Genomic DNA, 12,986 nt, shown 5'->3' with positions numbered 1-12,986 from the left:
CACTTTTGCTAAGGCAACGTGCGGCGCGCCGTTGAAAGCACCATCTGTTCGTTGCAACTACTTAGTCTTAAAATAAAATGTGAAAACATAAAGAAGCACCGAAAATGAGCACATTTATAGCAGTAATGAAGGAGTTAATGGCATTAATGCCCATTGTCACTTTAGGCATTGTGCAGTCTCACAACTCGGTGGACTGTTGGATGTACAATCTATACCAGGGATAACAGCTCTGCACACAAGGAACAGACTTTAAAATACATGTGCCATATTTATTTGAATGTAAGGTCAAGTTTTTTTCACAGAATAGCCCTGAAGTCAGCCCTCGTCATAAATGTGAGGCTGACGGACTTAGTTACAGTTTCAATATGGGGGGGGCAGCAGTGCTACAACTCCGGCAATCCATATTTTAGGTAGCAGTGCACATTTTAGCTGCTGATAACCTGATAGCAGGTGCAGCAAAACTGTATTTTTGCATGTGTAACCCGTACTGAAAATAGATAAATGTAACCATAAAGGTGTGGCTTCATGGCAACGCAGCGCACACTGTTGTAGAGGGGAAATTTACATTGCCGTGAAGTCACCTCTCAAGATAAAATTGGCATATAACCTGCACCCATTATTTTGGGGCTTTCGATTACAGTAAAAGCTTCTTAATTCACAACTTGTTAATTCGAAATTTTGGATAATACGAAGTGGTCGCTGCACTCCGTTCAGCAGTGTATTGAAAGCAATATGTAACACATCCCGCTAATCCACACAGAAATCTGCACTGCCACTTATAGTTTGAACTACGTGCCATCATGGATGGGGAGAGTGCTAGTGTGCAGGAGCACGTTGGCTACGCAGGCGTCGCCGCGCAGGCCATGCAGCTTTGCTTTTTCCATCTGCTGCCCTTTCTTTAGGCCCGACTGGAGAGTGATGCATTTGCGCCAGGCCAGGCACGGCGAACACCTCTGTAGTAAGGCGCTTCTCTCCCGTGAGGTCCCTGCAAAGCTCAAGGGTGACAAAATCGTTGCCGTATGCAGTATGTGCGAGCGAAAGCGTGCGAGAGTGAGCCTGCAAACGCAGCTCAATCACGCGTGCGCGAGCGAGGAAGACGGGGCAGATGGGCGCCCTCACCTGTCGCCGTGAGGCACTGGGTTAAGGTGGAGGAAGGGAGGGAGAGAAGGGGGGGATGTTCTTCTCTGGCGGCTGCTGCTTACGGCACGGCCATGCGGGCGCCGTATCTTCAAAGCTATCTGCGATGTGGCCAAAGTGCACGCTTGCGTGGACCTGATCTTTAACGTGATGTGCGATGTTTGCAGAGTGCGAGTAGTGGAGGTAGCTGTGTGTGCGATGTGCTTTCTGCGTTTTGTTTGTGTTGAATCAAGAGCTGCATGAAGGTTATTTCGCTCGCTCCTACTCCTGCGATTCTTCACTCCAGTGCTTTTAGCAAGTTTCTGCAGTCATTGAGCGAGATGTGGTTATGTTTACCTGTGCGCGCATGACACTTGTTGATTTAGTTAGCAAGCGAATGTTTACATGTTTGCACGGCCAATAAAACTACTATCCTTACTTCGTATAGCTACCTACTAATTTGCTATCGCAAACGATGCTTTGCTTTTCGGACGAAACTGCGACCTTCTTTTTTATCCGCGCTTGTCGGCACGGCAAACATGCCGATGGATCAAGAGCCATCTCGACATCGAACATGTCAGACTGCATTTTCTGCGTCCGGTTACGTTGGCTGCACCAGTGCTTCGAAGTATAGATGTTGTTGTTCACGCCAACCTGATGTAGTGTACATGCACGTGTGCATACTCGCACCACGTTGGACTATATACGGGCCTTAACTAAGCGATTTTTTTCTGACTTTCACTAGTTCGAATTTTGTATAATTGAAATTTTCATAGCGTCCCCGTGGAATTAGAATTAACAAGCTTTTACTGTATTTGGTATTTTGGCTAATCCCTGCCGAATCTAAATAATCCATCTGTAACTTAATATTGCCTTTCATTAGTGTGCACGCTTACGTTTTCTTTCTCGCCTCCTGTAACTGCACTTTTGCCTTATGATTGTACCGCCCTATAACTGAATAAATAAAGTAAACTAGGCCCATTCATGATTGGTCAGCAGTGCTTTGCGGACTTTTACCCTCTACGTAGCCTTTTCTGAGGTTGTTACGAAACTTGCTGCATTTACGACATCTATTGTTATCAGCGCACTTCTTGCCATTAAAATATCTGTGTAGCAACAAGTGCTGAAATAGTGACACTAGCAAACCCAGAGGGGCGCTAAAGGAAATATTAAGTCTAGCTAGATCGAGAGAGTGTTGTCTAAAACTCTGTCATCGTTTTTTGCGTGCCACTACGTCACATTGTTGCATAGCAAATTGCCGCCGAAATTCCCGCTGCGGCTCCACAATTTAAATAACCTTCACCAAAATGAACAAGTTGACATAATCTGCACATTACCTCTCTATAGTGCTCTCTGTGAACCGTCCAGTGCTGACTTCACGCGAGTTGGCACAGTTCACAATAGGTGGCGCTGCTCCGATTTTCTGTTCTCATCATTTTATCACTTACTGTCTGCTCTCGCTCTGAATGATGAATTCATTATTACTGAAGCAAAATCTTTAAATCTAGCTCAACGGAATACTTTCCTTAAGGGTCCTTTTAAGGCCCTACACTTTAATGATATTAACCTCACCTATGTGGCATAGGTATAAGCTGTTTCTCTTTCCTAACTGCTGGTCATCATAGAACCAAAGCGTCACTTGTGGCACTGTGTCTTCCTCTGCGGTGCCTCTGCGTGCAGTGTTCATCTATTCCATCGCTGGCAGCGAGTGCCCCGTCAAGGAACGCATGCTGTACTCCAGCTGCAAACTTCCCCTGGTGGACACCATCGAGACGCAGGTTGGAGTGCCCATCACCAAGAAGGTAGGGGGCCTCCAGCTATCACGTGCTTTCCTGTACACTCCTGAAAATTAATAGGCTGTTTTAGAAGAGGGGCCCCAAAAGACAGGGGGCCCCTAACAATTAGCATCTCCTCCTGCCGTGTGCACCAAACCCAAGCAGAATCTTTTGGTTCATGGGTGCCCAAATAGCATGGGTGCCCCAAACGACCCAAACCTGCTTTGTGTCATCTTAACGTCACCGTGAGCATCCTAAAAAACATGTAAATGCCTTCTCATTAAAATAATTGACTCTCAGGTATTGTTTTCATCCTGTAAAACATTACAAACTTCGTGTTTCGATCTGCGTATTTCAAGACAGCGATGGGATACCAAAGTGGAATCGAGCTAGTGGGGAACGCTTATATAATGCTGTGATGCCGTGAGAGCAAAACATGACGCCCAGTTTACACTGCTTGTAGCTTAGAAAGACAGAATGGTGGTGCGTTTGGGCTATCGCCTATTAAAAGCGCTTCCAACGGTGCTGTGAAACAGTTAGATGACGATCCTTATCACAGTAGTAGAGTAGGCAGTGATAGCTGTGATTGCGATGACCCAAGAGGAAATTTGCATGGCACTCAGAGAGCAAAGTAAGTGTGTGCCAGCATCTCCTTGTGACATTGGCAAGCGAGTACTGTGGGAAAGCTACTGCGGCGGGTGCCTACTGCTCTCGACTGTGTTTGCCTCACACTTTTTCTTGTTCACATGGGATCTAGCGGCTAGAAAATGTTATTCCAGTTTGGCAGTGCACTGAATATTTGTGCCGAAAGATAACATTTTCTGGGAATATACTAACCAGTAAAACAAAACGGTAGCTGCATTAGGTCAATTTACGTGTTTTCTATCACAAATGTAGGTGCCGGGAAATCATACGAAACAGGATCTATCAACGAAGTTCTACTGTACTGAGGTTTTACGATAGCATGTTGTTTTATGTAGATTTACTGTCTATTCCTCGTTGTACCACTGATATTCTTTTGATGCTATCACTCTTAACAAACTCCCTCCATTGTTGTGGAACCTCATAGTACGTCTGGAGATTTGTTGTCCTCTCTAGTAGGCCCATCTGACACTGCAGGACACATGGAATGTATTATGGTTCACCCTAGCAAAAAAGGCTTATAACGTTGTTCTTTATTCAATACTGGAAACCTTGTACAAGTCCAAGCAGCGTGGGTAAAAAGATAAACAAAGCAAATACAAACAAAGTTAATAAAGTTTCATAGTATCAAAGTGCGGCGATGTTGATTATTTCAACCCGCTGCAATGGTTCATTGGCTATGAAGTTCTACTGCTGAGCCAGAGGTCACTAGTTTGATTCCTGGTCATGGCGGCCGCAGGCTGATTTAGTAAAAAAAATGCAAGAACACTTGTGTGGTTATATTTATCTGCGAATGAGCTCCGTCAATGCCATGCTTTTATCCTGAACTCTGCCCAAAAACGGACAAATTCTTTACTGCAGAATTCTTTGAGAAAAGCAACGCACACAATAATTGAGGATTTGTTTGTACAAAATTTCACCTAATAATTGCAAAAGTCTAGCATAACCATATACAGTCGACTCCCGTTAATACGAAGTTCACGGGGACAGCAAAAAACTTCGAATTAAACGAACTTCCAATTAAGCACAAAACACAAAAAACAGCACTTTATTTGTGGCGAAATCGAGTATTTTCTCTAAGAAAAATAGTCGGTCATCTTGCTTTGCTTCTAATTGCCGAAACGCGCTGCTGAAAGCAAGTTCTGCAGGCTGTAGATGTGGCAGAACGCTTCTTCCGCGTTACCTTCAGTGGCGAAGAAGCGCTCCGCAAGAGCAAGGCCCGCAGCTACATCGGCAGCCTTAGGTTGCGGCTCGCCTTCAACGTCATTGTCGCTTTCCTGGGTCGCTTCCTGGGGCCGAATAATTATCTCTACAATTTCGCTATCCTTCAGTGCACCGCACGTTTCGACCGCCTTGTCTACGGCGACGTAATCTTCAAAATTGACGTCCCCGAGAGCATCACCAAAATCAGCGCCGTCAAGCTCGCTTGTTGACGCTTCCTCCGCTGAAATTTCCGAGGCATCCTCCGAAGAAGCTGCCACAAAACCGCAAGTCCTGTAGCAGTTTGCGATTGTTTCTTGCTTCACACTATCCCATGCTCGCGCCAACATGTGGATGGCACTAAGCAGGCTCACCTCGTACTTTGTGGAGCTATCCATACACAAAATCATGCGCTAGAGGAGGTGCCGCCTGTACAGGACTTTAACATTCTTGATGATGCCTTGGTGCATTGGCTGCAAAACAGCCGTTGTGTTTGCAGGCAAAAATGCGAGGCGTATTGCACTCAAGGCTGGCACATTCATGTGAGCACTGCAGTGATCGACAAGGAACAACACCTTGCGGTTCGAAGCAGCAAACTTGCGGTCCAATTTGCTTATCCAGCTCTTGAAGGTTTCGGCCGTCATCCACGCTTTTTTGTTCGCCTCATAGTCCACAGGCAGCGTCTTCACGCCTTTAAAACATCTCGGCTTCGCGGCTTTCCCGATTACAAGTAACCGACATCGTTCCGTGCCAGTCATGTTTGCCGCGATCAGCACCGACACTCTCTCCTTGCTGCGTTTGCCCCCAGCACAGTCGTCGTCCTTGAATGTCAGGGTCTTCTCTGGTAGAAGCCGATAGAAGAGTGCAGTCTCATCTGCATTGAAGATGTCTTCCGGTCTGTATTCGGCGAGATATTCACGCAGCTTTCCGTCCTTCCACGTGGCGCATGTTTCCTGGTTAACGGACGCCTTTTCACCACACACGCTCTTGAAAACCAGGTCATGGCGATTTTTAAAGCGCGTCAGCCAATCTGACGAAACGAAGTCATCGATCCCCAACATTGCTGCAAGCCTTCGCGCTTTCATCGCAACTATGTCTCCGCTGAGAGGAAGTTTGTTGCTCTTGGCCTCCCTAATCCAAACCAGCAGAGCCTTCTCCAACTCTGGGTAAGCGCCGGTGCACATTCGCTTCCGAGAAGTCTTGAACTTGTCGTTCTCAAATGCATCCATTATTGTGCGCTTGTTCTTGCTGTAGTTACAGAGCGTGTTCGGCTTGATCCCGTACTTCCGCGCTATGTCTTGTTTGGCGGCACCTCCCTTCTCAACTTCCTTCAAAACCTCGACTTTCGTTGCCAGGTCGAGCGTGCGATAAGAGCCACGGTTTGCCATGGCTATAAACTGCGCGACTAGGTACAGTCAATTCCGAATCACTCGTGGAACAACCTAGCCTACGAGCTTCCCGCACAAAGGAGCTCAACCAAAACACACGCGTCGACATACGCTGCGCACGCTGCAAGACTAATCTCGCACAATCTCGCCACTGCCAGTATGCAGCGCTGCGTGCACCTATGGCACCCGCGTGGCCTCCGCGATCAGCTCCGGCCACGCGCGGCAGCCGCGCGTGGCTTTCGGCGGGAGCCGCTCCGCCTCCCGCCGGAGTTGATCGCGGAGGCCACGGCAGCCGTAGCAATGAATAATCGCGCCGCTCCAAGAAGGATGGCGTTGCGGGTGGCTGCGGTGGCGACGACACCAACGCGGAGCACGGAACTGTTGCAACACTTGAAAAATTGCACATTCTACCAAAGAATGACGGTCACCTCGAGGATCCTGGCCGAAAATTAACTTCCAATTAAACAATATTACTGGATGAGGACTTCGAATTATCGAGCGATTTCTTCTATAGGATTACATGCAAAACTGACGGGACCAGCACTTCACTTCTAATTAACTGAAAATTCCAATTAAGCGGCTTCGAATTATCAGGAGTCGACTGTAGTTTGTAATATGAAAAGCACAGTGAAAATTGGAAGAAATTTCACAGTTTTGTCAACAAGCTGAACTCATCCTTGGCTGTTTTGCTTGGGTTTAGACGTCATCTATCATTCTCATCATTATTGATCATTTAATGCAAACGCAGGTTCAGTACGTGTTGCTTTTAAACATCATGAGGGGGAAACTGCATCCTCTCTTGGCCACAGAAAAGGTCAACAACATGAACTGCCTGCTCTTCCCTGCAGTTATATCGGTCATTCCATGTCAACTGTCCCAACCATGCCGCTCGTGAAAAATAATGTCGTTCATATAATTACGAAAAAATTACAGGTATATAAGCATTACCTGAGCAGTATTTCCCCAAAATATTTTGAATGGAAAGAAAGGTTTGCCTACCCTGAGTACCATTTGAATTTCACAAAATGATGGAAACCCAGGTGGAAAAAAAAAACAAATTCGCCAGAAATCGACCATATTGTGCATTATTTCAAAATTGGGGTTTTGTGTTGTTCGAACATTTTTCTTTCATTATAAAACATTTTCACAAAATAACTTCATGTATTTTACTCCTTAGTACTGAGGTGAAAATGTGAAAATTCTTGCGTTTCTGCAAAATTTTTCACAAGGAAAAAGATCAGGGGAGGAAACCTGGAATTACTTTTATAGAACTGTCACTAAAACTTTCTACCTTCTAAAATTTTATTTTCGCCTATGTGCTGCTCACAAGCTCCAAAATGAAAGCCTGAATTTCAGCAAAAGTGCTATTTTAGCCTGTGTTTTATGCGTTAGTAACACACTAAGGTGGTCCACGCAAAAATAAGCAGGAAAGTTGATATCATTGATAAGAATAACAGCTTTTGCCACAGAAATTTTAATGAAAGTAATTTGTGTTTTCATTGAGAAAAAAATTTTTGCATTTCAGTCCCACTATTGCATTACTTTGGTTCGTGTTTCCACTTCATCTGATAGCACGTTGGTGGGAAATACAAACCAGAGGGGTGGCACACTGGTCTGTGTGGTGAGGAATAAAAGCCAATAGCACCAGAAGTTCATAAGAATTTGAATCTTGAAGGTATGCTTACATAAGGTAGATCGACATTGCGCACTTCCATCCTGCTGGAAGTATACACCCGTTCACTGTTTACAAACATAAGCCCTAGACGGCTTCCGGTTTTGCTTACTGATAGAGTCCACTAAATTTAGCAAGCTAGAAAGGCATTGGCTGTGATATCGAGTAGCAGGCGTGCATTAAAATATAAGCCTGCAGATTTTCAACACTTTTTCTCTGTACATAATGACAATTTTACAAGTGAATGTTGCTGTAAGTTATAAGAAAATTTCTTGTGTTAGTTTTGAGGCGTAATGCGCATCTTTTTACAGTGGAGCTGTTAGAACCGTGCTGGGTTTCTGTTGACGTTCGCAGAGTATAAAAATAGCATCGCGTGCATGAAAAAGAATTTGCTGGGCTGTGGGAGAGAGAGTGAAAGCAGAGTATAAAAGATAGCATAGCATAGCGACACGGCATGGCGGGGACACAGCTTGAGTGATGTCATTGCTCTCCGATAAAAACCCACATGCTCGCTTCAGCAGATTTCGAGAAGCTACCAGGTACACGGCATCGGAGCTAGTATGCATCAGAACTAAGGCGCGGCGGTTGCCACCCTGTCACGTCGGTGCAGCATCTGGCACACAACACCGATGCATATGGCATCTCAACAAATCACTTCTGTAGCGGCCGGCGCCTCAAATGGCGCACCGTCCCAACTGAAACACCCCACGCAGGAAGGCAGCATGGATTTTTCTGAAGCCTTAATTTCCCCCAGCTCCACTGGTCTGTGGTGTTTGCGATAGCAGAGCCACACATGACTAAGTGTGTACTTTGGCACTACTTTATTGTCCTTCCCGCAGCTCCACTGTTCTCTGGTGTTTGCGATAGCAGAGCCACACAATTTTTTATCTCAAAACTTGAAAATAGACTTTCCGCACAGTAAAAGGACTTAAAAATCCACTTTGTGTTCAGGGGCAGTAGGTTGATGAGGCCCGTGACCGGAAGTTTCTTGGGTTTGCATTCTTGCTGCTGTTATCGCGCGTGGGAAACCATCTATACACATGCGACTGCCTACGCGTAAAATGTAGAGTGGGCCACAAATCACTTTCATGAGCGTGAACTGGAAGCACCACTTGAACGAAACACGTTCAGTCACTGTGAAACCAGTCAGAACAGGCCAATTATTTGGTGAATATTATTGATAGGGGAGCTTTATTGAGCATATTTCATTAGTTCTGTGATGTCTATACTATTCTTCCTGCTACTTCAGGCCAGATAGACAGTAGTCTGCAAGGTTTTTATTGGGACACAAACCACAGGGTCTTTGAGATATCACCCCTCAGGAAACCATTTTCACAGAATACATTTATAAAGGTAGTCGAGAAAATGAAAGTGATTTGTGGCCCACTCTGCCACGCAACGCATAGGTGGCCGCATTTGTGTACTTCCAGTGGGATAGAAGTGCGCAGTGTTGATCTGCCTTAAGTCAGCCTACCTTCAAGATTCAAATTCTTATGAACTTCTGGTAATATTGGCTTTTATTCCTCACCACACAGACCACCATATGCACCACCCTGGTTTGTATTACCCGCCAACCTGCTGTCAGGTGAAGTAGAAGCACGACCCAAAGTAATGCAATGGTAGGACTAAAATTCAAAAATTTTGTTCTCAATGAAAATGCAAATTATTTTGATTAAAATTTTCATGGCAAAAGCTGTTATTCTTCTCAATGATACCTGCTTTTCTGCTTATTTATTCAGTGACCACCTCAGTGTCTAACTAACGTCTAAACATAGGCCAATATAGCAGTTTTGCCAAATTCAGGCTTTTATTTTGGACCCTGTGAGCAGCACATAGGCGAAAATAAAATTTTGTAAGATAGAAAGTTTTAGTGACAGTTCTATACAAGTAATTCCAGGTTTCCTCCCCTGACCTTCTTTTGTAAAACATTTCTCAAGAACGCTAGAATTTGTGCATTTTCACCTCGATGCTAAGGAGTAAAAAACACGAAGTTATTTTGTGAAACTTTTATAATGACAGAGCAATGTTCGGACAATGCAAAACCCCACATTTTGAGATAATGCACAATATTGTCAATTTTTGGTGAATTTGTTTTTTGCACCTGGTTTTCCGTCACTTCTTGAAATTCAAATGGCGCTCACACGGGCAAATATTTTTTTAACATTCAAAATATTTGGGAGAAATAGTGTTCAAGTAATGCTTAAAATACTTGTAATATTTTCATAATTTTTTGAGAGAAGTGTTTTTTCTCAAGCGCCAGGGTTGGGGCAGTTGGCGTGGAATGACCCATAGCTGGTTATGCAGTCACAGATATTTGCACCAAATGTTATTTCTTCAAGCACAGCAAAGGATCCACATTCTTGTACAAAGGCCACTTGCCCTTGCATGGTTTCTTTTGTACTTGACCATCATTTGCTCTTCCTAGGGCACAACAGCAATAAGTAAATAAGTAATAAGTAAGTGCTGTCACTTACTTCAATCTTTTTGAATGTCACAATGACAGGAGCTGTTCTAAGTTGTGCAGCAGAAACCCTGCGTACTCAGCCACGAAAACAAGTGCTGCATGACCTGTCACTGAGCAGGGCATCATGTTGCACTGATAGAATAGGACAACCTTCACTTTCGATTTGTAAGATTGGTTTTGTTTGTTTTTTGTTTATTGACAAAACAATGCTCAAGAGTGGTTTGTCTTGGTGCCAAGGCAAAAGGCGGCAAAAAAAACCACCTGACTAGGCCTTTGACACCAGGCAGCACACGCAGCACACAACATGAGCGCAACATGCTTCAAAACACACTGCAAAATGTCAAACACATACAAATTAAAGACTTGCCTCTCAGTCTCTCAAAGGCAGGCATTTTATTCTTTAAGAATAATAGTAAACTGGGCAACTTGGTACTGGTTTATGTTTTAAGATCATATTTAACTTCCATGTCAGTTATAGCACTATCCAAAAGACATTTCGTTCTTGATCTCCCTGCTTATACAAGATGGCGTTTGGAACAATTTTTTTGTTATGTCGGCGGGGGCCATTAGAACATTTTGGAGCTGAGGTGAAAGGTGTCTCAAAAGTCCCTTTGCATCGCTTGGTCGGTCTCTTGCTTCCCTAGGTGGAAATCGACGACCCAAGTGAGCTGAATGAGGCCTTCCTGATCGACCAGCTGCACCCGAAGCAGAACATCTGCAAACAAAAATTTGCCAAGCCCAAGGGACCGGCCAACCGTGGGGCTCGACGCCTCATCCGGACTACTGATCCTGAAAATTGACGCCCGTGAAGCTGCCCGTTTCTAGGCCCCCGTATTCTGTCTGCCCGGCAGTGCAGTCTGGTGTTGTGGCCTCGGTGCGGCAATGTTGTGAGGAGGACAGGCTGTGCAGCTGCCGAACGTCATCGCCGGCACAAGAGCATAGGCAGGCACATTCTGCTCTGGCCGATGCATAAGCGTGTAGCTTGCATCTTCCTTGGTCAGTGCGGATACGGCACTGCTGCTGTCACACTATGCAACGTTTGCCCCTCTTGATGACGGTGGTTAGCCTAACCAGCCATCTCACGACTGTGCCTGGGTTAGTACAGTGAAATCTGGTGTTTAGCTAATCAAGCACATTTGATAAAGAGGAATGAATGGACACAGCCTTAGTCTTGTCGAGTTTATCTTGGTTAGCTGCCTCGATTGAGTGAAGCTGCTGAAGAAGCGAGCCAGTCACTGAAGTCATTTCCCTCACTTTTTTATGGGTTGGTTGTGTGGTTAGACAGTATTCATACCATAGACAGTTTGAAAGGGTTTGGTGTCTGTTGTCTTCTCTCAAGGCCATCTTCCTCATAGCACTTAATGCTTATAAGATGTGCTGCTACATCTACCATTACAATTGAGACTGCCACAAGCTGGTGTTCAAAAGGTGATCTACCCAACACACCTCTGTACAATTACAAAAATACCTGAGGAATGAAGTGGGAGAATGACTTTTGTCACTGGTAAGTTAGTGGAGCGTTACACATGAAGTGCACGCTTGCATTGTGGTGCATACCAGAATTGTTTATTTATTTTGCAAAGGAAAGAAACAGAAATGCTTCTGTAATCACAAAAATGTAAGTCTTCTATGGTTTATATGGTTTCTATGGTTTCAGTGATCGTCTGCCACTTTGTTATATATTTGTGTGATAAGCTCCTTGTTTCCTCCGTTTTTGAATCAGACCTGTGAAAATAGGCGTACTGAAATTTTGTAGAGCTCTTTATTTTTTATTTTCATTTCCTGTATCACATGTGTGCAGGTGAATTACATGTCTCGCTGATGAAGATGCAGAACACGTGTAATTGCCAATACTTGTGTTTGCACTGGAGTGTTGGCCCCCTGGCAAGGTGGCTTGTGCTGTGGTGTGGCAAGAACCAGAGTGTGAAGATGTGGCGTCTTGATTTCTTTGCAAGATTTCTAACCTCTTACACTGAAATATTGTGCCACATTTTGTGTCATGCATCTGTGCGTGCGTCATAGATGCACCTGATAGTAGTATCTGCCAAGCACAGTTGCATGCCTTGGCACATCTGCGAGAGCAAGAGTCGAGGTAGGGACAGTCACCTTCCAAGGGGTGCTGCACTTGATTAACACAAAATGTGTTTTCTTACACCATGGATTTGCTGCTGTTAAGGTGCCTTTGTCTACAGCTATTCGAGCATATTCTATAAAGAACATGGAAATTAAAGAAGCACACCCCCCACAGCCTTGTCGACTTATACCTTTGGTGTCTGCCTCGATTGAATGAAGCTGCTGAAACCGCAAGCCTCTCACTGAAGCTACTTCCGACACTTTTCCGGGCGGATCACGCAGTCGGGCAGTATTCATGCCAAAGGCAGCATAAGTTTGCTGATGTGTTGTCAACAGGTGGAAAGCAAAAAATTTAGCAATGCAGTCTGTCAGCTGTGGATGTCATGCAAGGTTATTTATACTTAATGTTGAGCAGAGTCCAAAGGCTCAGTTTTAGATTTTGAAGTGACACTGAAGAAAAAAAGTAAAATTGAGCTGTATTAGTCAATTAATCTTTTAAAATGCCAAAAATATTCCACACTCGCCAGGAGAGGAAGTTTGATAATCCAGGAAAGACATGTGACACTGCTTTCAGGTTGCGACACCAGCTTGCAGTAGAAACGTGCATTACAGTGGCTTCTGCTCTGGCCTAGTTAATTTTTTGTTAGGAAAGATAG

General features: G+C 44.6%; 1 protein-coding gene across 1 annotated transcript in view; it reads left to right on the top strand.

Annotated features, from left to right (window-relative positions):
• Positions 1-12,504, top strand: part of twf (twinfilin actin binding protein) — a 49,979-nt gene extending 37,475 nt beyond the window's left edge. The window contains exons 7-8 of the mRNA XM_075704238.1: positions 2,797-2,918; positions 10,902-12,504. Coding sequence (XP_075560353.1) covers positions 2,797-2,918; positions 10,902-11,057 — 278 coding nt within the window. The 3' untranslated portion in view covers positions 11,058-12,504. The remainder of the gene's footprint in view (positions 1-2,796; positions 2,919-10,901) is intronic.
• The last annotated feature ends 482 nt before the right edge of the window (positions 12,505-12,986 follow it).

The sequence above is a fragment of the Dermacentor variabilis genome, chromosome 9 (genome assembly GCF_050947875.1).
Source record: "Dermacentor variabilis isolate Ectoservices chromosome 9, ASM5094787v1, whole genome shotgun sequence".
Taxonomy (NCBI): Eukaryota; Metazoa; Arthropoda; class Arachnida; order Ixodida; family Ixodidae; genus Dermacentor; species Dermacentor variabilis.
The sequence above is the reverse complement of the archived record's forward strand: the minus strand, read 5'-3'. Positions and strand labels throughout refer to the sequence as shown.